At 42.8% G+C, this 25,994-nt stretch overlaps 1 protein-coding gene across 1 annotated transcript in view; it reads left to right on the plus strand.

The window, feature by feature from the left end:
- Window positions 1-2,438: 2,438 nt before the first annotated feature.
- The window catches only part of ATP8A2 (ATPase phospholipid transporting 8A2), a 562,260-nt gene continuing 538,704 nt past the window's right edge, over window positions 2,439-25,994 (plus strand). Inside the window, exon 1 of the mRNA XM_037058854.1 lies at window positions 2,439-2,674. Coding sequence (XP_036914749.1) covers window positions 2,599-2,674 — 76 coding nt within the window. The 5' untranslated portion in view covers window positions 2,439-2,598. The remainder of the gene's footprint in view (window positions 2,675-25,994) is intronic.

Genomic DNA, 25,994 nt, shown 5'->3' on the forward strand with positions numbered 1-25,994 from the left:
TTTGGGACACTGCTTTCTAAAAGCAATGTGTAAGAATGAGAAGAATTTGGAGGAGCATTAAAAGAGGTACCAAAATGCATTTACAGAATGCTGAATAAGACCACTGCAGAGGAATAAAGATTTCCATTAACTGATCTTCCTCCCTGGATCCTTTGCCTACTACTGTCAGGGTTGCTTTTTGGTTTGTTCGTTTGTAAATAAGAACAAGAGAAAAGAAGCCCTACGAAGAAAGCCTGAAGTAAAATTGGTCTGCGATCTGAGCTAAAGAAGAAACCTCTAATCCTTCTTTTCCCTCCACTTCATCTCTAAGGAAGAAAAGGGCTGCTCTGCTGTAGCTCACTACGTACCAACCCACCGTGCTAGGGGTTTGGCGTGTATTATTCTTGGCTGTCTCTTCAGGAAACCTTTCTTCTACCGGCTGCTTCGGTTACCTGACTTGTGAATGCCTGGGGTGGTAGCTCTAGGACACTGAAGCAGACTCTCCTTCTTGAGAAGTGTTTGCATCCCTGAAGGTAGAAACAAAGTACATTTCCTTGGCTATCCCTGTTGCTCTGCATCATGCATTTGCTTTTCGTTGTCTCCCTCCTTGTTAGCCTAGGCAGTCTCCAATAAGGGGAAAGGATTTCTTTGAGAGATGGGCATACGTTACTGAATGATCCATTCTGGCATTTGGATTCTCAGGCTAATAATAAATACTGATCATTTGCCACCTTTTGTCCTTTGGGCAGATATATCCCTCAAAGACCTCAAACGTAGGATTTAGGTTTGGACTCTGTGGTTAAATGCCATGCTAGTAATAATCTAATTTCCAAAGATCAGGGGAATTAACCGTGACAATTAGTGAGATACAAGTTCAAGTGAGACATCCCTCTCCCACTTCTGACATCTATTCTCTGATCTTCAAGGTGTACAGCTGAAGTATTTTAACACCCTACGAAGTTGTCAGGACTTGATTATTGGAACATACATATGAAAGCAGGAGTAACAACCCCATTTCATGATGCGGGTGGGGTTGCAATACATCAGGGTAGGATTACTGCATCAATCTGTGGTGGACTGCAAATGTTCTGTATTTAACATAATCAGCCTTGTTTGTAAAAATTAAAAATAACATCTGCTTTTTCTGTTCCCATCTACTTATGGACACGTTTTTTCAATTTACCTTAAAGTTGGAATTTCACTCAAGTCCCCTTCTCTTCTGCTTAGATCCTCAAGGGGTTATTATCAATAAAAAAGTTTACTGATTCATTAGTGACAATGTTTTTCACAAACACATTGCTAAGATTAACTAGCTGTAAGATCACTCTTGGCAGCCATAAAAACCCACTGCCTGCTAAAGACTCATTTCTTATCAGAAATATTTATTTTGTGGACCCAGAATAGACAGGCAAGGAATCTTATTGAAGTTAAAATTGCCAGCCTACACCTCACAAAGCAAGATACCTCTCCCTCCTGCATTTTTTTCCTAAGAAAATCCTATGTGGCAGAGGCTGGCAGGGAGGAGTTTGGGGGCCATAGTGCTTCTTTTTCCTTTGTGCTCAACTCTGCTCTCTTCGTCAGTCCCTGAAGCGTATGTTAAATGCAGCGTATTGATCACAGCAGTAAATGCAGTCTGACTCTTAATCTTTTTTTTCACTCTGAAGTCAGAATTTCTTCAGATATTAAAAACATACAGGCTTTTTTTCCCTTTATGGAACTGTAATCAGAAGAGTGAATCGCAGTTAGAACATTAACTACAAAGTAAAAACAAAAACAGATCAAGTGACCTTGGATAAGTCACTTCACCTTTCAATGATTTTGTTTATGGAAGAAGGTGTGAGTGTGTTGGGGTGTGCAGCTGTGTGTGTGTGTGTGGTAAGTGCTCCCTAGGGTTTTTTACAACTTTAGCATGCCATTCATTAGTTAGGCTTCTAGGCACATTGTGGGGGGAGGAGTCTGGAGACCCAAGCACTTTTCCAGGCTATACTTCGGACATTTGAGAAAAAATGTCCCCGTGAACATACATAGATCACACCAAACTGACATGGAAGAACAGATACTGGAAGAAGAAGAGTTATGAGTTCTGAACTATTATTCCTAGGAGACACTTGCACTCCAACGACAACTGACAGGTAGGTATAATAGGTACCAGACAGGCACACACAGTAAAAGGTAACCAGAGGGACGCCCATCTCCTCTCCTACAACTGCCCCCTAAGACACCTATCCATAAAACCCTCCCCCCACCCCAACAATCCCACCGATCACCTCCTCCGCCACCAAAGCCCTTAGTACTGCACAACATTCCAGGTTCTTGCCAGTCCCCGTCCACCGCCCGCCGGCTCCCCGCTGGAGACCGGACCCCACCCCCACAGCCGCATCTCGGGCCAGCAGGGCAGCAGCGAGGCGATCGCGGGCGCCGCCGCATTGGCCGGGCGCTGCCGCACCAACACGCAGCCTCCGGCGCCCGCGCTCCCAGCCGCCTCAGCAGCCTGGCCGCGCCTGCAGTCGGACCCGGCGAGCGTCCGCCCATGGCCCTCTGGCCGCCGGCCCTGCGCCCAGGCCTGCACGCTGCCTCCGCCACTCGCCCGGGGCTGCGTCGACCCCCGAGTGGGGCGAGATGCTGAACGGCTCCCGCCTGGACAAAGCTCTTAAGATGTCCTTGCCGAGAAGGTCCAGGATCCGCTCGTCCGTAGGTGAGAGAGGAAGGACGAGGGGCGGGGAAGGATTGGGTGGGCGGACGCCGCGCTGTTTGGTGACACTGCCCCGCCCTCCTCCGGGCCTCCGTCCCCCCGTCCTTCGGCCAACGGATCCCCCGAAGCTCGGCGCCGCCCTCACCTGGGGGGCTGGCCTCCACTGCACCGAGGCGTCCCGTGAGCCGCACGGCCGCTGAGGGGGCGGGGCAAGCGACCGAGAGACTCCGGTCGGCGCCCAGTGCGGGTGCGCGAGCGAGCGCGGCGCGCGCCCGTCGGGCCGCTGCGGGGAGGGGAGGTGGCGCCTGGCTGCTCCAGGAGGTAGTGGGCGCAGCCGGAGGGCGCAGAGACCTTTTCGCCTTTCCCGCTGCGGCCGGCCTTGCAGGGTGCGGTGTGTGCCGCAGACCTCGAACGGAGCAGGAGGGTCACACGAGTGTTCGTCGCTCCGGGGCCCTAGGGCCTCGTGCTCACGTGCCGCGCAGCCACCTCCTGCCCCGCAGAGGTTCCGTTGCTGGCGCGCGGAGGTGTTCGGCTGCCCGATCCACCAGGTGCTACAGACGGCATCCCCCCACTACTCTGGATTTTGTTATTTATTTATTTATTAATTACATATTTAGAAACCACAGTCTTTTTTGGATGTTACGTGATTGTGATACAGGACCCGTTCCCCAGACCATTAGAAAAATGAAGAAAAACCAAAGGGGAACTTCAAAAACAGATTTCTTACCATTTCAGGGCTGTCCGCAAGTTTGTAGGTAGATGTTTGACGTGAGCAAGGTATAGAGTTTGTGATTTGGAACTGGGGTCACTTGTAAAGTTTTGCGTTTCTTGTTTTGAGAAAACAGGTGTATAACAACCAGTGACTTGACTTTCTGTATTTGGGTAAGCTGAGAGGGAAACAGCTTACCAGGTAATTTAGAGCAGTGTTTCTTAAATTTTAGTAATGTAAGGTCACCTTCAAATTCATTTTGAGGGGACCCCCAGTGTAGAAGGATCGCGAGGTGGGGGGAAGGGATGCTGATGGGTTGAGACTAAACTGTGGGGAGCAAGAGCCGAGTCCAGTGGGAGGGGACGGCAATAATCTGGGTGCCAGATGGTTCCCGTGGCGATGCTCAGGGGGAAGGAGGGGGAGTGTGCATGTCCTCCATATGTTTGAAGGTAGAGCCAACAGCATTCGCTCATGACTTGGATGTGAGGCTTAAGTAAAAGATGAGAATCTAAGAGGGCGTGGAGGGTTTTGGTCTGAGAAACTTTAAGAATGTGCTGTTTGCAGGACTGGGCAAGATGTGGAAAGGACAGTGTTCCCTCTTTTCGGAGGGAGGAAGGTGCTGGTCAGGAATTTGGTTTTGAACATATGAAGTGCATACTCGAGGGCCAGGTGGAGATGGTTAGTGGACAGTTGGATTTATGAGCCTGGAGCAGTGATTTTCAACTGAGGTACTGCAAGAATTTTTCAAATGTGCAGTACCTGACTTTTTATTCAGGGGCACTGACCTCTTTTCCTTAAAAGAATGACAATAGCTATCTGGATCAAAATTACACATATTTATTTTTGTTGGATTGGCCAAAAAATATATATATATTTTTGTGTTGCAGAATTTTAGTAATTAGTTTATATGTGCCACGAGATGAGGAAGGTTGAAAATCACCAGTGGAGAGTTCAGGGAGTGTTCTGGACAAGATAAATTCAAGAGTCCACAGCAGGAAGGCTCCATGGGTGAGTGACCGTGCAGTTGCACTGGTCCTGGCTCGTGTAAGATGCCTACATTTGCTTTAATGCTTTGCTGCTACTATATTGGAATTTTAGACAAGGGGCCAGCATTTTCATTCTGCACTGGGTTTTGCAAATTATGTACACAGCCTGAAAAGAGAGGGGTCCTTGGACTGTGTCCTGGGCACTCTAGCATTTCAAGGTCAGGGAGATTACAGAAGCAGTAATGGGGCAGACAGGGTGGCCGGGGCGGTCAGAGGAGACCCCAAGAGGGTTGCTCAGTATCTACCTGTGGGGGCAGATGTGCAGGGAGTGGGGAGTGTCCAGCTGTGCCCAGTGCTGCTGAGAGCTCAAGAAAGACCAGGCCTGAGAACCAACTTTGACTTAGCAATGTGGATGTCATTGGTGACCTTGAAAGGGCTGTTTTGTATCATCATTGGGGTGAATGTCTATAGAGCAGTTTCCAGACAGACAAAGAGGACAGGTAACAGGAACAGCATGTCTAAAAAACTCTTTTGGGTAAATTTTGTAGAAAGGGGGCAGAGCAAATCGAGTGGTCGCTAGAGGAATATATGAATTCCAGAGATATTTTGTTTTAAGATTAACATTGCAGTCGTACAGTTGGTGGCATGCAGGTGGAAGCAAGGGGTTTTAGGGAGATGGGAGGGATACTGATCTGAGATCAATGAGAAGCAGAGCCATCAGGACAGAGAAATGAAGGCCAGAAGTTCAGAGGTGGAGAGTATAGGGGATCTTGATGACAAGCTGCAAGTTCTAGAAGACAAAAAGGACGGTTTTAAGAGATGGGGGCTATTTAGAATATTTACATGCTGTATGAAGAAGAGGGAGGACCTGGGTAGTGTGGGCTCCCTGGGGTGACTCAGTGAACCTGGGTGTAGGGCCTCTTAGGGCCGGTTTGCATGGTGACCCTGGCAGACAGAGGTGGTGAGGCTGTTGGTGTTTCGAGGGGTGGGTGGGTCGGATGCTGCAGGGCTGGCCCAGGAGTGCCCTGAGCTCGGAAACCTCTGCTTTTCAGTTGCTAGAGGTGTGGAGCGGGGAGTGCGACTTTGCCATCCACAGAATGATTACCTTCGGGCAGCTTCTTCACCCAATATGCAAAGGTGTCTTGGCTGTTTTGGGTACCCTACTCTTGCATATGTATTTTTTTGACAGGAAGTAGAACTTAGGCATCACTTTGGCAGGGCCAGCACTGGGGCTGTCCTGAGGGCAGGGCCCACTGTTTGTCCTGGGGGCCTCGGATCCCAAAGCCAGCTGGGACGAGCTGCTTCGCACATGCATTTTTAAAAGAGCCTTTTTTGAAAATGAAGAACAAACACTAAAACATCTTGTTAGGATTTTGGTTAAATTTGCTTCAAGTTTATAGATTAATCTGGAGAAAGGAGACATTTTTAAAATGTTGTGTCTTCTTAACTATAAATGTGGTATTTCTCATCATTCAGTATCTCTTATGTTTTTTGGTTAAGTGTCATTTTTTACATGTGTTTATGTGCACTTAAAAAGGTTGATTCCAGGATACCTATGTTCCTATAAGGAATGGGATTATTCAAAACTTACATTTTGAAAAACAATTAAATAAATTAAAAAAATTAAAAGAAAAAAAACCCTTACATTTTTATTGTTTGTTGCTGGTGTCTAGGAAAGTTACTGGTTTTCTGACCATTGGGTCCAACAGCCTGGTGCACGGACTTTAAATCTTTACGGTTTGTGGATTTCTCCTAATTTTGTGAGTGTAGTAGACAGTCTCATTATCTTTTTCTGCAAATATCCTTTTCTTCCTTTATCATTGTTATAAGTGTTACTTTTTTCCTTATTTGATTATATTTGTTAGTACTGTCAATAAACGTTTGACCAGAAGTGCTGTGCCTGCTTTGCTCTTAGAACACTGGTGCTAATGCTTCCAGAATTTCACGGAGCATGCTGTGTACTCGTGGGATGTGTAGCTGTTCTTTACTACAGTAACAAAGTACTCTTCTTTTTCTACCCAGGACTTCAGTTAGGGCAGATGCTCATTTACTGTGTACCTTGAGATAACCACAAGGGGCTAGGAAAACACTTTAAGGTTCCTGGATATTTGGGGAGGGGGTCTCTCCCTTTTATCTTTGGATCATTGTGTTTGTTAAAAGTGAACCATGGCGTAGCTATCCGAATGGCTGTAAAACAAAATGGTAATATTCCCAAACCCTGGCAAGGGTACAGAGAAGCTGGGTCACTTATACAATGTTGCTGGGGATGTAAAATGTACAGCCACCCAGGAATAATGTTTGGCAATTTCTTATGCACCTAAATATGCAACTACTAGAGTATTAGGGCTGAGAAATGAAGGCCAAAAGTTCAGAGGTGGATGGTATAGGGGACCTTGCCGATGACAGGCTGCAAGTTCCAGAAGACAAAAAGGATGGTTTTGAGAGCTGGGGTCCATTTAGAATACTGCCACAAAGTGGCAATATCACCACAGCAGTTGTACTCTTGCGCATTTATTCCCGAGAAATGGAAACATTCACAGAAAAACCTGTACACCAGCATTCATGGTAGTTCTCACTGTAATAGTCAAAAACCAGATGTTCTTCCATGGCCGGATGACTAAACAGACGGTCGCACCTCCACACCGTTCAGCAAGACAGGAGCCGACTGCTGGGATACCCAACAGCTTGCATAGATCTCCAGGGAATTAATTGCACAGAGTGAAAACGCCCAGTTCCAGAAGGTGACATGATGTCCGATCCCATTTCTATATCAGTAGTGCAATGACAAAATTATAAAAATGGAGAATGGATCAGTGGCTACCAAGGGTGCAGGTGGGTGTGGGGGTAGGGTGGATAAAAGGGCAACCTGGTGAAAGGGGTCCTTGTGGCGATGGAAATGTGCTGCATCTTGACTTACCCAACACCAGCTTTGCAAGATGTTAACATTGTGGGAAATGGGGAAAAGATTTTTAAAAATCTCTATTATTTCTTATAATTCATGTGACTCTAAAATCTCAAAAAGTTGAGTAAAAACATAAACTGTAGTGACTTTTCATCAAAAGAAAACAATTACCATGTAATATACTCCCAATATACTTCAATAACTTGAAGACATTCGAGTTACAGTATTACAATGTCATTGTATACCAGGTGTTTTTACAACACAGCAGAGCCTCTCTGTTTAAGAGGCTTAATGCTTGGCGCATTACCTCCTGCTTGATACAGCTTGGTGGAGTCTAGGGCAGGGTGGACTTGAACAGTGGTTTACTCCCTTAAAATTATGCTTCTAATTTTTATAGACTAGTAATGGAAAAATCAAAGATCACAGTCTGCTTCAAGATTATATGCTGAGCTGCATACTACTTAGTTCAAATAATTCTGAGATGATTATTTCTAGCCTGTGAGATACATTTGAGTCCTCTTTTAACCTGGATATTCAGTTGTACTTTTGTCGGTTCTAACAAAAGCTGTATTTTGTGACAATGTGTCTCAGACGTTTTACCATGGGATGAGAATTAAAAAACTAATGTGTGTGTGGTGGGATCTTCTTGCCTTTATGGAGCTTCTAGTCTGGTCAGGGTGGAGCCTTTTAGTAGTAAGGGAGACAGGGTAGAAACAGAGTTGTGGATTTTAACAAACACGTATTGAGTGCCTGCTCTGTGCCAGGCCCTGCTCCTGGAGCTAGAGATAGAGGGTGGGGCACGTGTGCCCGCAGTGGTCTTGTGGTTGGTTCCAGCAGGTGGGAAGAGTTCTTTCAACTCTGTTATCTTGCCCTGTGGTGACACTCATGGACGATGGACGCACATGAGTTGGGAAGTGAGGTCAATGAGTGTGCGTGGCACTGTGTGACGTGCGGGTGAGTGGTGCTGACCGAGTGGTGGGGGAAGCTGTTTTCTATGGACTATGGCATCAGCAGTATCTCACGTGGAAGCTTCCTGTCCTTATCTCATTGAATTTGTGGACTTGGCTAAAGGATGAAAGCTTAGCAATGAAGAGCGGGCAGGCAGCAATGGCACAGACCAAACCAGGAACCTTCCTAGAGTCCTCCTCCAAACCCCACACTCATCGTTCCATTTCTTCTGCCCTCTCCTGGTCCCCATAGGTATTTTTTGTTTTATTTTGTTTACATAAGGTTCCTGCATGGATTTAGTTTTCCATAGCAACCTGTCCCATGTTTCCAGGGGAGAAGGAGGAGAACTGGGGCAGGTGAAAGTACTAAGACCTGTAATGTTAGAATGTGAGGGCTGGATGGACCTCAGAGATGGCTGAATCCTCTCATTTCACAGGTGAGAAAAATGATTTAGAAATGTCCCTGACTTGCTGGTTAACTTCTGGCAGGATCAGCCAATTCCCAAAGCCGTTGTGCTTTCTGCCAGCTCCAGCTGACCTAACTCAATAATCAGACTTAAGTTGAACAGAACAGTTCATTCTTTCTTTGTTTTATTTTTCTGTTCCTCAAATGGAAATAAATAAAGAACTGGGTTGCCCTGACTAGTGTGGCTTGGTTGGTTGAACCTTTCCTGCACAGTGAAAGGTTATGGGTTTGATTCCAGTCAGAGCATATGCCTGGGTTGTGGGCCTGGTTTCTGGTCAGGGCGTGTACAGTGGGCAACCAATCGAAGTTTCTCTCACAATTGGTGTGTCTCTCCCTCTCTTTCTCCTTCCCTTCCCCAATCTCTAAGAATAGAAAGAAGAAGAAGAACTGGGCCTGATTTTTCTTTCTTCCATTTTCTGTACTATCTGTCCTCCGGGTACTCAATAAATAAAGATTTGCCTGAGTTCTGTCCTGGGTTATATTCTTGGACTTGGTCTAATGGTCTAGGTTAAGTTTGGAAGTTTCTTTGAGGTAGTTGTATATATGGGGGTTGAAATACTAGGCTTTAGGGTTAGAATTGGATTCAAATTTTGACACTGTCATTTGCTACCTGTATGGCATTGAAAAGTTTCCTTCTGTTACAGATGAAAATGAATTTTGTACTTTGTGGGGTTGTGATTAGTGAGTAGTAATAATATATATATAAAAGTGCATGCATTTATTATTTAGTACATCAGTAGAACTTAATGATGTGATCAAGCTTCTACTGTCAGTGTGACAGATATTTCTCATGCTGCCTGTCATCAACCAAGGTCAACTCCTCCACCTAGATACTTATTCTGCATAAGAGCAGAATTGGCAAAAACTTCATTTGTCATCATTTCTCCTTCTAAATCTCACAGTGGAAGCCAACCTAGGAGATGACTGCATACAGTCATTACTAGACATTTAAATGTTCTTTTCGTGTTGTTATCCAGGTATGTGATTGTCCACCAGGCACTCTGGTTATAGAGAGAGTTTTTGTCCTCTAATATCTCTGAAGGTTATCACCTTCTCTTAAAAGTAGTCTTGGCTTCAAGGCCATTTTCTCCCCGACAGTGGCCAATAAACACCTCAGTGGATGGCTTCAGTTATTTAATAATTGATTTTACTTTTCTAGCGGATGTGTTATCTCAAGCCCTGACCATAGAAAGGTGCCAGTTAGACAGATGCATTAAAATCATTCTCTGAAAAGTTCTTAAACATTAATGGGAGGATGTCTATAGAGCTTGTTTGAAGATGGGTGTCTACCTTTCCTCCTTGATCTTTACATGTACTAAATATAACCGCTGCTCAATACCGCCCTGGATACAGGAGGTTATTTACATCCATTTAGGCCGGTAAAAGTGCCCAGAGCAAATGTTAACAACCATTAAGAAAAGCTAAAAATATAGGTGATCTCATTGCCATGCCCGGGGAGTTTGTCCTCCTCACCATCAAGGGCAAACACAGAAACAGGACCTAGGACAGGGCCCTTGCCCAGACAGCTGTGCTGAAGTGAGGATGGCCTGTTGCACAGGCAGAATACCCTGACCGCACAAAAGGACACACTCACACCTGCGTGGCTACCTGGGTCTGCCTGCACGGATGTGTGTATGAGCGGGCACAAATAACACTTTATTTGTCAGCAGTAATCATGGAAAGCTCACTGGGCCAACACATTACCATAGACGTGTGTGCATGTGTGTTATGCCCGCACACACCTGCACATTGTTTACAGTGTAAGTTTCTTGCTCTGAAGGCTCACCTCTTACCTAGCTCATTGCCTCTCTATAAATTCTAGAATCTGAGGTATTGTTAGATTTCGCCCTAAAAAGTAATCTAATCCTAATTAACTCTGATTTAGAAATTTTACGTTTGCAAGGAAGTTTTCCACTCTTTTGTAATCTTATGCCAGACTAAAGCAAATGTCACATTTCACACTTTTCTGTGAGGTGTTCGGCCCTCCTTTTCCCTTTTCTGTCTCTGGGCATGCTGTGTTAGCCAAAGGCAGCGCTGAGATCCCAGGATTACCGTCAGTATTTTAAGCACATTACTGAGACTAATCCTCTGGGAAACTAGGGTAAGCAAACTACTATGGAGTAAGTGCTTCTCTATTCTGACATTTGGAATCTCAGTCCTAACACTAAGTTCAAAGATAGCTGCTTTGAGGCCTTGAGTGATATCTTATCATGGAGAAGTTCATTTGCATTCAAAGGGAGAAGCAGTGTACTGGCTGATGGTATATTCAGGTCCGTGTGGCACAGGACCAGGTCTCTTATCAACCATTTTTAGACACATGAAGATTATCCACATTTAAGACACTTTTCTATTTTCTTTTCTGTATCCTAATGCACTGAGGAAACACAGCTTTGGTTCTAAAACTACAGAATTTTTCTTTTTGAGCTCCCATAGAGTTACAGTGGCTGGCAGACTAAGTGTTCTGTCTGTTCCCCGGAACCTCAGGACTCACTCAGCAGCTGCCTCTGCCCTACCTGGATCCCTAAGAGTGTAAGCAGAGTGCTGCTTCTGTAGTATTCCTTGCCCTCCCTCCGCCACGCCCCTTTCCCGAATTACCAGTGCTGTTCACTATAAGGATAACGGAAATGGACTTTCTGAGTCCACTCAGAGTTCATGTTCAGGTTGACTCTTTCTGATGCCTGGACTTACATTTATTTAGCTCTTACTCCATTCTTCTACTTTCAAATTTTTCTGATGTTAGGATTCATACAAATTTTCTGGAAGGGAAGACCCCACTGTGAGTGGGTGACTGGGAAGCCACTGCAGGTGAGAATAAATTGGTCCAGGTGTGAACAGTGCAGACCAGTGAAGACCGCAAGTGAAGTGCACAGTTGGGGCTGTTACAGTATTCCCGTTGAGATGGAAGGAGGGCGGAGAGGCTGGTTGAACTGGAATCGACAAGCTGTAGACATAGAAACCAGGAAAGAGGGGAATGAGGTAGAAGCTCTTCCCGGTGAAGGGCAAGTGTAAAGGTGGTATTTCCGTCTCACTTGTCTGATATCTGTCCTTCAGAGAGCCCACGGCACTTTGCACAGAGTAGGCGTTCCTTTCTGGAGCCTGAGATGATCAAAGTTGAAGGTGACTTTCTGGGCGGATGCTGGTCAGTTTGGTGGCCACCAGCTGCATGTGTGATGTGTGAAAGAGAATTGAGCCGGGCTGTGTGTCACACGCACACTGGTGTTTGAAGACTTATTACAAAAAGGAATGTAAAACATCTCATACTGTTTTATGCTTAGTACATACTGAAATAATAGTTTGGCTATGTCAGGCTAAATAAACTACATTTAAAAATTATTTTCTGTGGGTTTTTTTTTAACTTTTTTTGTGTGTCTATTAGAGGAACGATATGTGGCTTGCGTTCTGTTTGTATTGGACAGCACTATTATAGATCATCACGTGCAAACATTTTTGATTGACTCTTCATGGAATTGCAGACTTTCAGAAATAAATTATCTGGCAGTTCAACACCCTCATTTCTAGGTGAGGAGGCCAAGGATAGGAAAGGTTCATTCCAGGACTTGCCCAGGGTCCAGAGACAGAGACAAGAGCCATGTCTGCAAACTCTGCCTGTGTTCTTTTTGGGGTTATCTTGTCTTCCTCTTACACTGGGTGAAAATCTCCATCATGCGCAATATAACGTATCCACCTACAATGGTTTTCGAAAATGAACTGGGTCTTGGTACTGTGAACTTCGATTTCTTTGAACTTACTCTCTAATAAAATCTAGTTGCTTGAGTTTTTTTGGCTGTATCCAGATATTACCAGTCAGTATTTGCAGGCAGGATCTTCAAATATGATGCTTTTGCAGTTTATGATTATATAATGTTTTAACCACGTGGTGCACAGTCTGGGGGAGCAGCTGGCTCACCTGACGGCCCACAGCGCCACCTCCTGTACGGCCAGCAGTCATCTTCAGCGGCACTTTCCTCTCCCCGGAGGCCAATAATTGGAGTTAAGGTTTTTTAAAGCAACGCATTTTAAAAATGGTCCCCTCTTGGTGTATATTTTCTCCACAGTGTATCACTTTTTCAAATATGTGTCCTACAAAAACCGAGGGAGTAAATGCAAAATAAAAACAATCCAAGGAGGCAGTGTCTACATTCCATCAGGCTGCTAGTGCTGGTGGTGAGAAGATAAAGTAGGTTTGATTACCAGGGAATGAAGCTAGACTTTTTAGATTGTTCATGACATTGAGTTTTTTAGGAATTTCTTTTTTATAATGTATTTTATTGATTATGCCATTACAGTTGTCCCATTTCCCCCTTCATTCCCCTCCACCCTGCACACCCCCTCCCACCCACATCCCCCCCCTTAGTTCATGTCCATGTGTCATAAGTTCTTTAGCTTCTACATTTCCCATACTATTCTTGCCCTCCCCCTGTTTATTTTCTGTCTGCCATCTATGCTACTTATTCTCTGTACCTTCTCCCTACCTCTCCTCCTCCTACTCCCCTGTTGCTAACCCTCCATGTGATCTCCATTTCTGTGGCTCCGCTCCTGTTCCAGCTGTACACTTAGTTTGCTTTTGTTTTAGGTGTGGTTGTTAATAACTGTGAGTTTGCTGTCCTTTCACTGTTTATATTTTTTATCTTCTTTTTCTTAGATAAGTCCCTTTAACATTTCATATAATAAGGGCTTGGTGATGATGAACTCCTTGAACTTGACCTTATCTGAGAAGCGCTTTATTTGTCCTTCCATTCTAAATGAAAGCTTTGCTGGATAAAGCAATCTTGGATGTAGGTCTTTGGATTTCATGACTTGGAATACTTCTTTCCAGCCCCTTCTTGCCTAAAGGTCTCTTTTGGGAAATCAGCTGACAGTCTGATGGGAACTCCTTTGTAGATGACTGTCCCCTTATCTCTTGCTGCTTCTAGAATTCTCTCCTTCATTTGAATCTTGGCTAATGTAATTATGATGTGCCTTGGTGTGTTCCTTCTTGGGTCCAACTTCTCTGGGACTCTCTGAGCTTCTTGGATTTCCTGGAAGTCTATTTTTTTTTGCTAGATTAGGAAGCTCTCCTTCATTGTTTGGTCAAATAAGTTTTCCACTTGTTGCTCTTCCTCTTCCCCTTCTGGTTCCCCTATAATTTGGTTGTTGGAACATTTAAAGATGTCCTGGAGTTTCCTAAGCCTCTCCTCATTTTTTTGAATTCTTGTTTCTTCATTCTTTTCTGTTTGGTTGTTTCTTTCTTCCATCTGGTTCACTAATTGATTTGAGTCCCAGTTTTCTTTCCATCACTATTGGTTCCCTGTATATTTACCTTTATTTCACTTCGTGTAGCCTTCCTTTTTTTCATCTAACTTGTGACCAAAATCAACCAGTTCTGTGAGCATCCTGATCACCACTATTTTGAACTGTGCATCTGACAGGTTGGCTATCTCTTGGTCGCTTAGAAGTATTAGCTCTGGGGCTTTGATTTGTTCTTCCGTTTGAGCCATAATTTTTTGGTCTGGTTGTGCCTGTTATGTATGAGTGGCGGAGCCTTAGGTGTTCACCAGGATGGGGCAAGCCATTTGCTGGGTTGTGATGCTGTGTGTGGGGGCGGGGTCAGAGAGGGAACAATGGCACTTGCTCCACTTGTATTTCAGTCTCTTCCACCGCTTGGGCCATTCCCAGGTGAGTGGGAACCAGCCGATATACTCTCCCGAGAGGCTGGGAGTCTCTCCTGGCACCTTGTCAATCGGTGCTTTTAGGCTTTATTTCCCGTCACTGGGGCCCTAGGTTGTGTGGTCTGTCTTGCTGCCCATTTTTGCCTTGTTTATGTGCGCAAGAATGTGTGACTGTGGTCAGCCAACCGCCTTGCATGCTCTGCTCGTTTCCTCCCTGCGCCTTGCATCTGCTAACCCTGCCCCGCCTGTGTGCCGGGTCTGGCAGCCACCGCTTTTTCTTGCGGCAACCCCTCTTCACCGGCTGACTTCACCCCTCTTACCGGTCTGGATAAATGGTTGTTGGACTTCCATACATTTCAATTTTTTGTCTGTTCTGCTTGTGTTTTTGTTTCTAAATCTTTCTTGTCTTTAATTTTGGTTGTGTGAGGAGGCACAGTGTGTCCACCTACACCTCCATCTTGGCCGGAAGTCCCAGGGATTTCTTTTAAGGTACATTGATTAAATTGTGGGCTATGATGATAAATACCATGTTGGTAACCAAGATGATACTTGTGTGGTGCCTAGTGGTCTGATACCTTATGTGGTTACTGTGCTTAGGGATACGATTTGGCTCTCAGTCTGTGAGTCTGTGTAATGCAGAGCTGTGTTGTCCGTAGTCTGTGATATATTTCAGGTGAGGTCTTGGCTCTAAGTGCTTGGCTGTAGAGTGTGAGTAAAGTGCCCAGGGTAGGAGACATATTCCATAATTCTAAGTCCACTATCCAGACTGTTTTATGCGTGATGCTTTGTTGACAAGATATACCAGGGCGGTGCCAGCAATATTATGCTGGAGTGATGTCTTACATGTGAAGATGTCTATGTTAACTCTAAATTCAGCGCTGTAGTGTCACACTGTAAGGTCAGCAGTATAGTGTTGCTCTGTGACAAATGTATAATGACATGCATGTATCATTACAGTATCATACAGAGTATTTTTACTGCCCTAAAAATTTGGTGTGTTCTGTCTATTCATCCCCTCTCACCCCAGTCCCTGATTTTTTACTGTCAGCATAGTTTTCTGTTTTCCAGTATATCATTTGGTTGGAATCATACAGAATGTAGCCTTTTTAGACTGGTCTTTTTGGCTTAGTGATATGCACTTAAGATTCCTCCATGTCTTGGGTAGCTTATTTAAAAAAATCCCTGAGTAATGTTCTATTGTCTGGATACACCATAGTTTATTTATTCATTAACCTGCTGAAGGAAATCTTGGTTGAGTCTAAATTTTGATAATTATGAACAAAGCTTTAAAAATCCATGAGTAGGTTTTTGTATGGACACTATGGACATCAGTTTTCAACTCCTTTGGATAAATATCAGAGAGCATGATTTCTGGATCATATGGTAAGAGCATATTTAATTTCATAAGAAACGGCTAAACTGTCTTCCAAAGTGGCTGTGCCATTTTGATTTCCCAACAGTGAATGAAAGTTCTGGTTGCTCCACATTCCCACCAGCATTTTGTGTTGTCAGTGTTTCAGATTCCATCCTTTCTAATAGGTGCGCAGTGGTATTTCATTGTTGTTTTAATTTACAATCACCTCATTACATGATATGGAACATCTCCTCACATGTTTATTTGACATCCGTATAACTTCTTTTGTAAAACATCTAGCCCATTTGTAAATCAAGTTGTTTGTTTCCTTATTGTTGAGTTCTAAGAGTTCGTTGTATGTTTTAGGTACATGACCTTTATCAGGTATCTGTTTTGCCAATATGTTCTCCCAGTCTGAGGCTTTTTATTTTCTAATTGTCTTTTGCACAGCATAAGTTTGTTTTTAAAGATTTTATTTATTTATCTTAGAGGGGAAGGGAAGGAGAGAGAGAGAGAGAGATATCAATGTATGGTTGCTTCCCGTGTGTCCCCTGCCGGGAACCGGGAACTGGCCTGCAACCCAGGCATGTGCCCTGAGTGGGAATCGAACCACGATCGTGTGGTTCGCAGGCCCGTGCTCAGTCCACTGAGCTACACCAGCCAGGGCCAGAGCACAAGTTTTTATTTTAACAAAATCCAAATTGGATTATGCTTTTGGTGTTTCAAGTTTTCTTTGATAGTATTTTCCCTTAGCTTTTTGAAATTTGTACATGTAAACTTTTTCTTCTAGAGAGTACTCTAAGTAACTAACTTATAAATACACATATTTACTTATTTTCCCCCTAACAATGGCTGGAATTATTCAGTGTATATATCCTTTTCCTTTCCATAGTGAGCTTCTTTTCTCAAGAAGACAAAAACCCTGGCACAGTTTTACTCCCTCCCCCACTCCCTTCTTTGACATCACCTGAGTTGGTTCTAGAAAATAGTTAACAGGCAATTACTAATTTCTTGTTGACTTAGATCCCCTAGGATCTCTCAGTGGCCATCTGTGAGTGGCAAACTGATTCTTTGTGTCCCCCCAAATGCTTTTATGTCACCTTCACAATTAAGCAATAGTTTTGCTGAATATGGAGTTTTAGACTCCAAATTCTTTTTCTTCAGCACTTTGAGGGTTCTACTTCATTATTTTCCTGTACACAGGTTTGCCAATTAGAATAACTGTCACTCTGATTTCTTTGCAGCTAAGCTATTTTTCTTTTTGATTCCTTTTAAATGACGTTCTCAAATTTCGGTATGATAGTGAGAGTATCCCCCCCACCCCCCGTTAGTTAAAAGCTCAGCAGTGGAAGTCCCTTTCAATCTGACAACTGTGTTTTTCTGGGGGGATATTCTCATATCTTACATTGCTAGGTATTGCCTCTCTGTGCTCTTCCTCTTCTTGCCCACACCTGCAGTTAGTCCGCTGTTGGCCCCTCTGTCTTGGCCCCCAGGTGTCTGAATTCTATCTATACTTTCATCTCCTCGTGTTCCAGTTTAGGAGAATTGCTTGGTGCCATCTTCCCATTCAGTAATTAACTCTCCAGCTTTGGTTTTCTCTTCTTTTTATTTCTCTGACCTTTTATTTCTTCTTCATAGTTTTTAATATCTATTGACTCTTTATTTCAACAGTTACATCTGTTTCCAAGGTCTTTAACTGATTTTTTTTCCGTTATAGTCTAGTATTACTTCATGTATTGAATACTCACTCATTTCTTGGAGGAGACTTATTTCAAAGTCTTTTTCTGATCACTTTTTTTGTTTGAGTGTGAGCTTTGTTTGCTTTCTTCTCATTTCTGGTTCTTTGTTACTCTAAAATTCATTTTTTTTTTCAGTTGAGAGTCCCTGGAGGGGGCCAAGCAAAGTTTCAGGGAGTGTGTACACCGTCTTTGGGGAGTGCAGGGAGGGTGGACACTGGTAGGCGCCCACTCGATGGCTGGTCTTTGGAGCTGGACTGCTCTTCATTCCTTCCATGCAAACAGCTCTCATGGCGTAACCCTCCTGAGGTATTGTAGTGGACCACGCTAGCCACGTGAGTTGTTTGTCCTGCTCTTTTCTTCCTTGGCTTGAATGTGTCCATGCTAGTTGAGGAGGGGAAGCCAGCCAGAGTCCATACTCTGTCATCATTTGATTTGTGCTGTGGTTGAGGCAGACTGCAGGTCTGTGTTCAGTCGGGGCACAGACCAGATGACTGCAGTCAGGTCTGCTTTTGAGTTTTGATCCTGGCACCTCCTAGCAGGTTGTCCTGTGGGAATCTCTCAGCTCCACTCTCCTCATCTGTAAAATGTGGGCAGTAATACTACCTACCTCATTGATTATTGAGAGACCTAAAAAAGATAACATACCATATGAGGCACTTAACACTACATGAAACTTAGGGTTACTAAAGAATTATTGTAAAATTAATAATTAAAACATTGACATTAATATATTTTAATTATTTTAAGAATCATATACAAGGGATATAGGGCCTGACCCTCCTCCATTTTATTTTGTCTATAGCTTGATTTTTAAATTCTCCCCATGTAGTATGAGCTCTAACTGTATGCATATAAATGCCCTGCTCATTGGAGGGCACAGGGGGCAGGCAGACTTGCACTTTTTAACCAAAATATGCTAAGCCAAGAAGTAGTTTGACCATGTTTTCCTCTTGGAGTTCAAATGGGGGGTGTGGGGACTGGTTGAAAGGAGGTGAAGGGGTCAAAGAACATGTATGAATGACCCATGGACATGGACAACACTGTGGGGATTGCTTGTGGGAGTCGGGTGGTCTGGGTGCAGGGGCAACACAGGGAAAAATTAGGACAACTGTAATCGAATAACAATAAGTTATTTAAATTATAAAACAACCCTGTCATTTTCTCTCCTCAGTAGCATGAAAGATGGGACCACCTTATAAACATCAGGTTCTGAAACAATTTAATGGTGTCTCTTCTTTTTCTACTTTGATTTCCCCTGCAGAGCACATCTTTCAGCACCTCCTGACTCCTCAGCTGATCCTGTGAATACAGGATTCAATCACTCTCTCTCTCTGCACCCTTAGGGGAAAATTCTCCTATTCCATTAGCATTGAAAATAAAGAGAGCAGCTTATTCTATGCTTGGAACTAAGACACTAAATAAATGGAGAAAACCTTGCTGAGGCTGTTCTGCTTAGAAAGCCGTTGAGGATTTCTTAGGGCAGCGGTGAGCGGTCATGAGCCTCAAACTATGTTTTAACAGGAATTAGAATAGTGTAAACAGGTCTGAGTAGCAGGGTCTCAATAGACATGTTTCCATGTCTTAAAATTTTCTTTTTTTTGGTTTGTACATATTCATTTCTAAGTGCTTGCTTCTGCAAGTCTTAGTCATGACCCAGGTGAGCTTTAGGACCTTTCCACTTTGGGAGAGTGAAGCCCTAATCAGGTGGAGAGAGGGGTGTTGGGCGGTGCCCCGGTGTTCACTGCCAGGGCCTGCATTTCACATTGGTGGGCATTGTTGGACATGCACAGCCTCGAGGTTTTGAGTCCTTCCCTACTCTCTAAAATGCCCTGGACAGTGTGGCTCAGTTGGTTAGAGCGTCATTCCAACCAAAAGGTTGGCGGGTTTGATTCCTGGGGCACTCAGGTTGTGGGTTCAGTCCCTAGTTCGGGTGTGTATGGGAGACAACTGATAGATGTTACTCTCTCTCTCCCACCCTTTCCCTCTCTCTAAAGTCAATAGGCATATCTTCAGATGAGGATGAAAATATTAAAAAATAAAATAAAATGCGTATAAATAACCAACCCTTTCACCAGCTTTCCCTGGGGTACCACAAGAAGAACAGGAAAAATATCGAAGTAACTAAAACATTACTCAGAGTTCTAACTTCCTAAAATTCGAATGATAATTTTGTAATTATGAGAATTTTTATAAGTGAGAAAAATTTAAGCTAAGTGTTCCTTTTCTTTAACCTGAAAATATTTCTATATGTTAAATGAAATGGAAAGATTTCTATATATTAATTAAACTTTTTTCTCTACTAACATTTTTAAATGTTTTTGTGGTCAAGGTTGTTCTAGTGGAGACATTGTTGTCTTAATTTTCCTATTTAATGTCAGAGTTAGGAAAGGAAGGAAGAAAGGGAGGAAGGCAGGAAGCATCCTGCCCCCATGAGAAGGTGGGAAACTTGGAGGGCAAGTCAAGGTCACTCTGGTACCCTTGGTCAGGAGGGCTCCTCCGGGGAGAGAAGTGGCCTGGACACAGGCGTAGCTACAGGGTGGTGAGGGTGGAAGGGGAAGTGCGTGTGAAAGTGTGCCTACAGAACATGATGTCTCTACCAGTTTGGTGGAAAATAGGCTCTCCAAGGAGGCTAAGAGAATTCCAAGAGGAAACCGATTAAAGGGTGGGGGCAAACCTCCATAGCGTGAGAACAACTTCTGTGGCTATAAGGGATTCGGTCAGCATAGGGCACGCGGCCTGCCCCTGCCAGAGACTAACAAAGATTATATTTTCTTTTAAAAGTATTTGATGAGACAAGCAATTTAAGATAGTGGCACTTACTGAAATTTGAGGAAATTCTGGGAGGGAAATGGCCATTTTTTTATTTTTAGAAATTAAAAATAGGCATTTGTTTTAAAATCTGTTTTGTCTGGTATAAGTATTGTTATCCTAGCTCCTTTGTTTGTTTCCATTTTCATGAAATATCTTTTTCTACCCCGTTACTCTCTGTCTCTGTGTATCTTTTGATCTGAGGTGAGTCTTATGTAGGCAGTGGATGTAATGGTCTTGTTTTTTTTTTAATTCATTCTGCTACCCTATGTCTTTTGAATGGAGCACTTAGTCCATTTACATTTAAAGTTATTATTGATGAGGAGGGGGGGATCAGGGGAGAGAGGTGGAGATGGCTGGGGTGGGAGGGAGTGGTGTGGGGGAAAATGCAAACAACTGTATTTGAACAACAGTAAAAAAAATTAAAAGATTCTCCAGGGTTTGCATTAAAAAAATAAAGCAATTATTGATAGGTAAGTACTTATTGCCATTTGAATTGTTTTCATAGTAGCTTTATAAGTGGTTGGCTTGTTACCTTTACTACGTGTTTGCCTTTACTAGTGAGGTTCTTTTTCTTTCATGTATTTTTTACTTTCTAGTTTTGGACTGTTCTTTTTCACTTAAAGCAAAGGCTATAGTAAAAGACAAAGAAGGACCCAGCAATTCCACCTGTGGATGCTTATCGGAAGACAACAGAACACTAATTCGAAGAGATACATGCATCCTTATGTTTACAGCAGCATGATCTATAATAGTCAAGATAGGGAAGCAAACTAGGTGTCCATCAATAGATGAGTGGATAAAGGGATGGATACACACACAGATGCACACACACAATGGAATACTACTCAGCCATGAAAAAAGAAAGGAAATCTTGCTCTTTGTGACAACATGGGTAAAGTTAGAAGGTATTATGCTGAGTGAAATAAGTCAGAGAAAGACAAATATTATATCATTTCACTTATATGTGGAATCTAAAAAACTGAACAGATGAACAAACAAAACAAAAGACTCATAGGAAACAAACTGAAAGTTGCCAGAGGATTGAGTGGTGGGCAGAGAGGTGAAGGGGATTGAGAGGTACACACTCCTAGTTGCAAACGTAAATAACTCACAGGGTTATAAAGTACAGAGTAGGGAATACAGTCAATGATGTCACAGTAACTTCATGCAATGGCAGGTGGTTACTAGACTTCTCATGGTGATCACTTTGTAAGGTGTAGAAAGGTTGGATCACTGTGTTGTACACCTGACACTGATATAAGACTGTATGTCAGCTGTACTTATATTAAAAAGAGCTTTATATTGCAGAATGAAAAAGAAAATAGGCAAGTTTGGAAATCAGAAATTCCAACATTTTAGATGTATGGAGAATTAAATAAAAATGGTTGGATTTTGTAAAGTTAAAATAGGAAAGTGATTTTGTTGAGTCTAACAAATTGCCTGTCACATTTTTTTCCTCTAAAATACTGAAATGCTGGGCATAATGAGGTCAGTAGTCGTCAGCAAAGGAAATAGAACAATAGACTGGGAAAGGAGATATCAGCACACAGTGTAGGCGCTTCCTGTGAGGGTCTTCAACTTGCCCTGAGTTTACTAAGAAATCCTGTGTCTTATGTTTTGTCAGTGATGAATCCACCAGAGAAGGTGCAATGTGTGAATGGCTGATGCACACAGTTGGAGAGGTGGAAAGAAAAGGTGCGCTTGGTGATTAATGGAGAAAGGCATTTGTCCGCCTGTGTAGCACACTCAACTTTGAATTGAAGCAATGCCCAACATGTCTGTACTTGGCTGGTTTTTACTCAGATCTGTAGCTATTTATTGGACATTTCTCATGTTTGATGAGCCAGTAAGTGACCTGGGTTGTGGGAAAAGGATGTGTAATAGTACACAGTTTCTGTTTCCAAGGATTTATTATCTGGTTGGGGACATAAGACATAGACATGTAAAAAGGAAATAGAAATCCTAATATTTTAAGACAAAAATAGAAGGGGTGCCCACAAGGCATAGTTAATTGGTGAATGAGTTAGAGGGATGGTGAAGCAGAGACTGGTCACAGTAAGTTTTTAAGAGGAGAATGCAAGTTGGTAACCTTTTATCTGAATGGTCTATCTGTACAGCAGAACAAACATCTAATTACCAAACAGCTGCTCTGCTTAATGTCCTGTGAATTGCCCTCCTCCCCTTTGAAGCAAGCCCCAGGTCCCTATTCTATTCCTTAGCTCAAGATGGCATATGAGCCTCAGATTCCTGTTTAGTCCTTGGATCTCATTGCCTTTAACCAGCCAAAGAACCTGGAAAGGTGGAAGAAAAAAATTTCTCCCCTATAGGATATTTAAAAAGTTAGGGTTATTAAGGTATAATTTACATACAGTGAAATTCACCCTTTTTATATTAGAATATTGCTTGATGATTTAAACAAATGTATGCATTTCCATATAATCAAGTCAGAGAATTATTCATGACTCCAAAAGTTCTCTGTGTCATTTGGTCGCTGATTCTCTCCCCACCTCTTCCAGCTCCTGACAACGACTGATCAGATTTCTGACCCTAAAGTTTTGCCTTTCCTAGGATGTCAAACAAACAGAATCATATATATAGTCTTTTGTATCTGGCTTACTGCTTCCCCTTACTGCTTTTGAGGGTCACTCTTTTTTTTTTTTTTTAAATATTTATTTATTTATCTTTAGAGGGGAAGGGAAGGAGAGAGGAAGAGAAACATCAATGTATGGTTGCTTTTGGTGCATCCCCTGCTGGGAACTGGCCCCTGCCAGGAACTGGCCTGCAACCCAGGCATGGGCCCTGACTGGGAATTGAACCACGATCCTCTGGTTCACAAGTCTGCGCTCAATCCACAGAGCTACACCAGCCAGGGCTCTGAGGGTCACTCTTGACTGTACTTTCATTCCTTTGTACTGCTAATAAGTATTCTATTTTATAGATGGGCCACATTTTTCTTTATCCATTTACTGTGCCTTGAGTTAGATTCTGAAGAATGTGTAGCTTTAGATGGAGGTAGTGGTAGGTAGAGAGAGGACTGGGCAATTTGGAGGTGAAGAGGGGAAAAGAATACATTTCTCAGATATAGTCTGACTTTGGAAAGAACAAGTAAATCAGAGAGAAAGATTCCTGAGTGTGAGGATTTATCTACATTTTTTACTATTGATAAATTTAACTCCAGCCTTTCTCCCCACTTTATACTCCAACAGCATAATTTCTCCCTACCCTGGACTCCTGTTCTCCTATCCATTCTTTGCCCATTTATCCATTTCCTTATTACTTATTCATCTAGCCTTTCATCATCTATTTACTATTTACTTACTCTATTTATTCATCATTTAGCAACATTAGTTGAAGGCCTTCAAAATGCCAGACAGTTAGCTTATGATCAAGTTAAACATATTGAATATCACGATCCCTAGAAGTTCTCAGTCTAGTGGAGAACGTAGCAGGAAAGTCAACAATTGACAGAAAATGATCATATAATGATTTAAATTGTTACATAACTTTCCATGTGGGTCCTTGAAGGCTCAAAAAAAAAAAAAAAAAGAAAAAANTACTGCTAATAAGTATTTTATTTTATAGATGGGCCACATTTTTCTTTATCCATTTACTGTGCCTTGAGTTAGATTCTGAAGGATGTGTAGCTTTAGATGGAGGTAGTGGTGGTGGAGAGAGGACTGGGCAATTTGGAGGTGAAGAGGGGAAAAGAATACATTTCTCAGATATAGTCTGACTTTGGAAAGAATAAGTAAATCAGAGAGAAAGATTCCTGAGTGTGAGGATTTATCTACATTTTTTACTATTGATAAATTTAACTCCAGCCTTTCTCCCCATTTTATACTCCAACAGCATAATTTCTCCCTACCCTGGGCTCCTGTTATCCTATCCATTCTTTGCCCATTTATCCATTTCCTTATTACTTATTCATCTAGCCTTTCATCATCTATTTACTATTTACTTACTCTATTTATTCATCATTTAGCAACATTAGTTGAAGGCCTTCAAAATGCCAGACAATTAGCTTATGATCAAGTTAAACATATTGAGTATCACGATCCCTAGAAGTTCTCAGTCTAGTGGAGAACGTAGCAGGAAAGTCAACAATTGACAGAAAATGATCATATAATGATTTAAATTGTTACATAACTTTCCATGTGGGTCCTTGAAGGCTCAAAAAAAAAAAAAAAGAAAAAAAGCAAGCTCACTCACCTTGCCCTCTATGTCAGTTCTTTGAGTATCTTAAGAGTTCAATAAGTATAAAAGATAATTTAAGTTGAAATCCTTTAGATTAGTTTTGGTCTTTGGGAAGGAAAAGAAACCTCCTTTGTGGTTGATTATGTTTTTGCACATGCAGGGTGCCATATTGAAGGAATTTTGGTAGGGACCCAGACCGGGCTGTCTTAAGTGAGTGTAGGGCTCAGGAGAGAATCATGGTGTGAAGCAGTTAACATTTTCCTCAGTACCTATTTGTGATTGAGGAAATGGTTTGAAAAATGCCTGTAAGGAACAGTATTTTATAATGTGTGATTTAATGAAAGAATAAAGTTATCTAATTCCAATACATGGAGGCGGATGGGCAAAGGCAGCCAGGACATCCCTGAGTAATGTGGGGGACTGTCAGCTGCAGGCCCCACCAGGTGGGCAGGAACAGTTGCCGCCTGACATCCCAGAGCAGTGGCAGAGGCAGTGGCATGTGCTAGCGACCTGTAGGGAGCCCCGCGCTGGCAAGTGTTCGGTACTCAAGTCAAAAGGAAATTCTGTTGCTCTCACACGTTGTGTCTTTCCTCTGCCCGTCCGCACACAGCCACTGAGGCCCAGATGTGCTCTTCCTCATGGAGATAACCCTTCCCGGTTATCAAGATGGGTGAACTTTTCTTCACCGCAGTGCCACTGTGGCACTTTGTATGTATCCCTTTTTAGTTGGGGTGTATGTGTGTATCTTTCTCGGAATTATTTATATACTTTTTGAGGGCTCTATTTGATTTTCATTGTCTTGCAGGAAGAATTGCTGATTTGCTTCATTTTGTATGTGTCTTGGTTGTAATACATGCTCAGTACACGTTAATTGAAAATCTACTTAAATCTAATTCATTGAAAGTCTCATCTACAAAATTTTCTTTATACTCTCCTAGGTTCCTGACTGAAGATCTCTCCCTTTTTAAATAAAAGACAGATTTATGAGAGAAAAAAATGTAATTATGTACCTATGTATGTACATACAGGAGCCCCGTAGAGATAGGAGACTTGACTGGCAGGGAGATGAGTGAGAGGCGGAGCCGAGGACAGGGAGAGCAGGAGCTTCCGAGGTGGGGTGGGTGTGGCAATGCAGGGGAGGGTGAGAGGAAGTAAGTTGCTCTGCCCTGTCGTTAAGTCTCCTAGATGAATGAAATCCAAAGACCTACATCCATGACTGCTCTATCCAGCAAAGCTTTCATTTAGAATGGAAGGGCAGATAAAGTGCTTCTCAGATAAGGTCAAATTCAAGGAGTTCATCATCACCAAGCCCTTATTATATGAATGTTAAAAGGACTTATCTAAGAAAAAGAAGATAAGAAATATGAACAGTGAAAGGACAGCAAACTCACAGTTACTAACAACCACACCTAAAACACAAGCAAACCAAGAGGACAGCTAGATCAGGAGTGGAACCATAGAAATGAAGAACACATGGAGGGTTAGCAACAGGGGAGTGGGAGGAGGAGAGGTAGGGAGAAGGTACAGAGAATAAGTAGCGTAGATGGTAGGCAGAAAATAGACAGGG

This window comes from Sturnira hondurensis, unplaced genomic scaffold, assembly GCF_014824575.4.
Source record: "Sturnira hondurensis isolate 20B ecotype Veracruz unplaced genomic scaffold, ASM1482457v3 Scaffold0010428, whole genome shotgun sequence".
In the NCBI taxonomy this organism is placed as follows: domain Eukaryota; kingdom Metazoa; phylum Chordata; class Mammalia; order Chiroptera; family Phyllostomidae; genus Sturnira; species Sturnira hondurensis.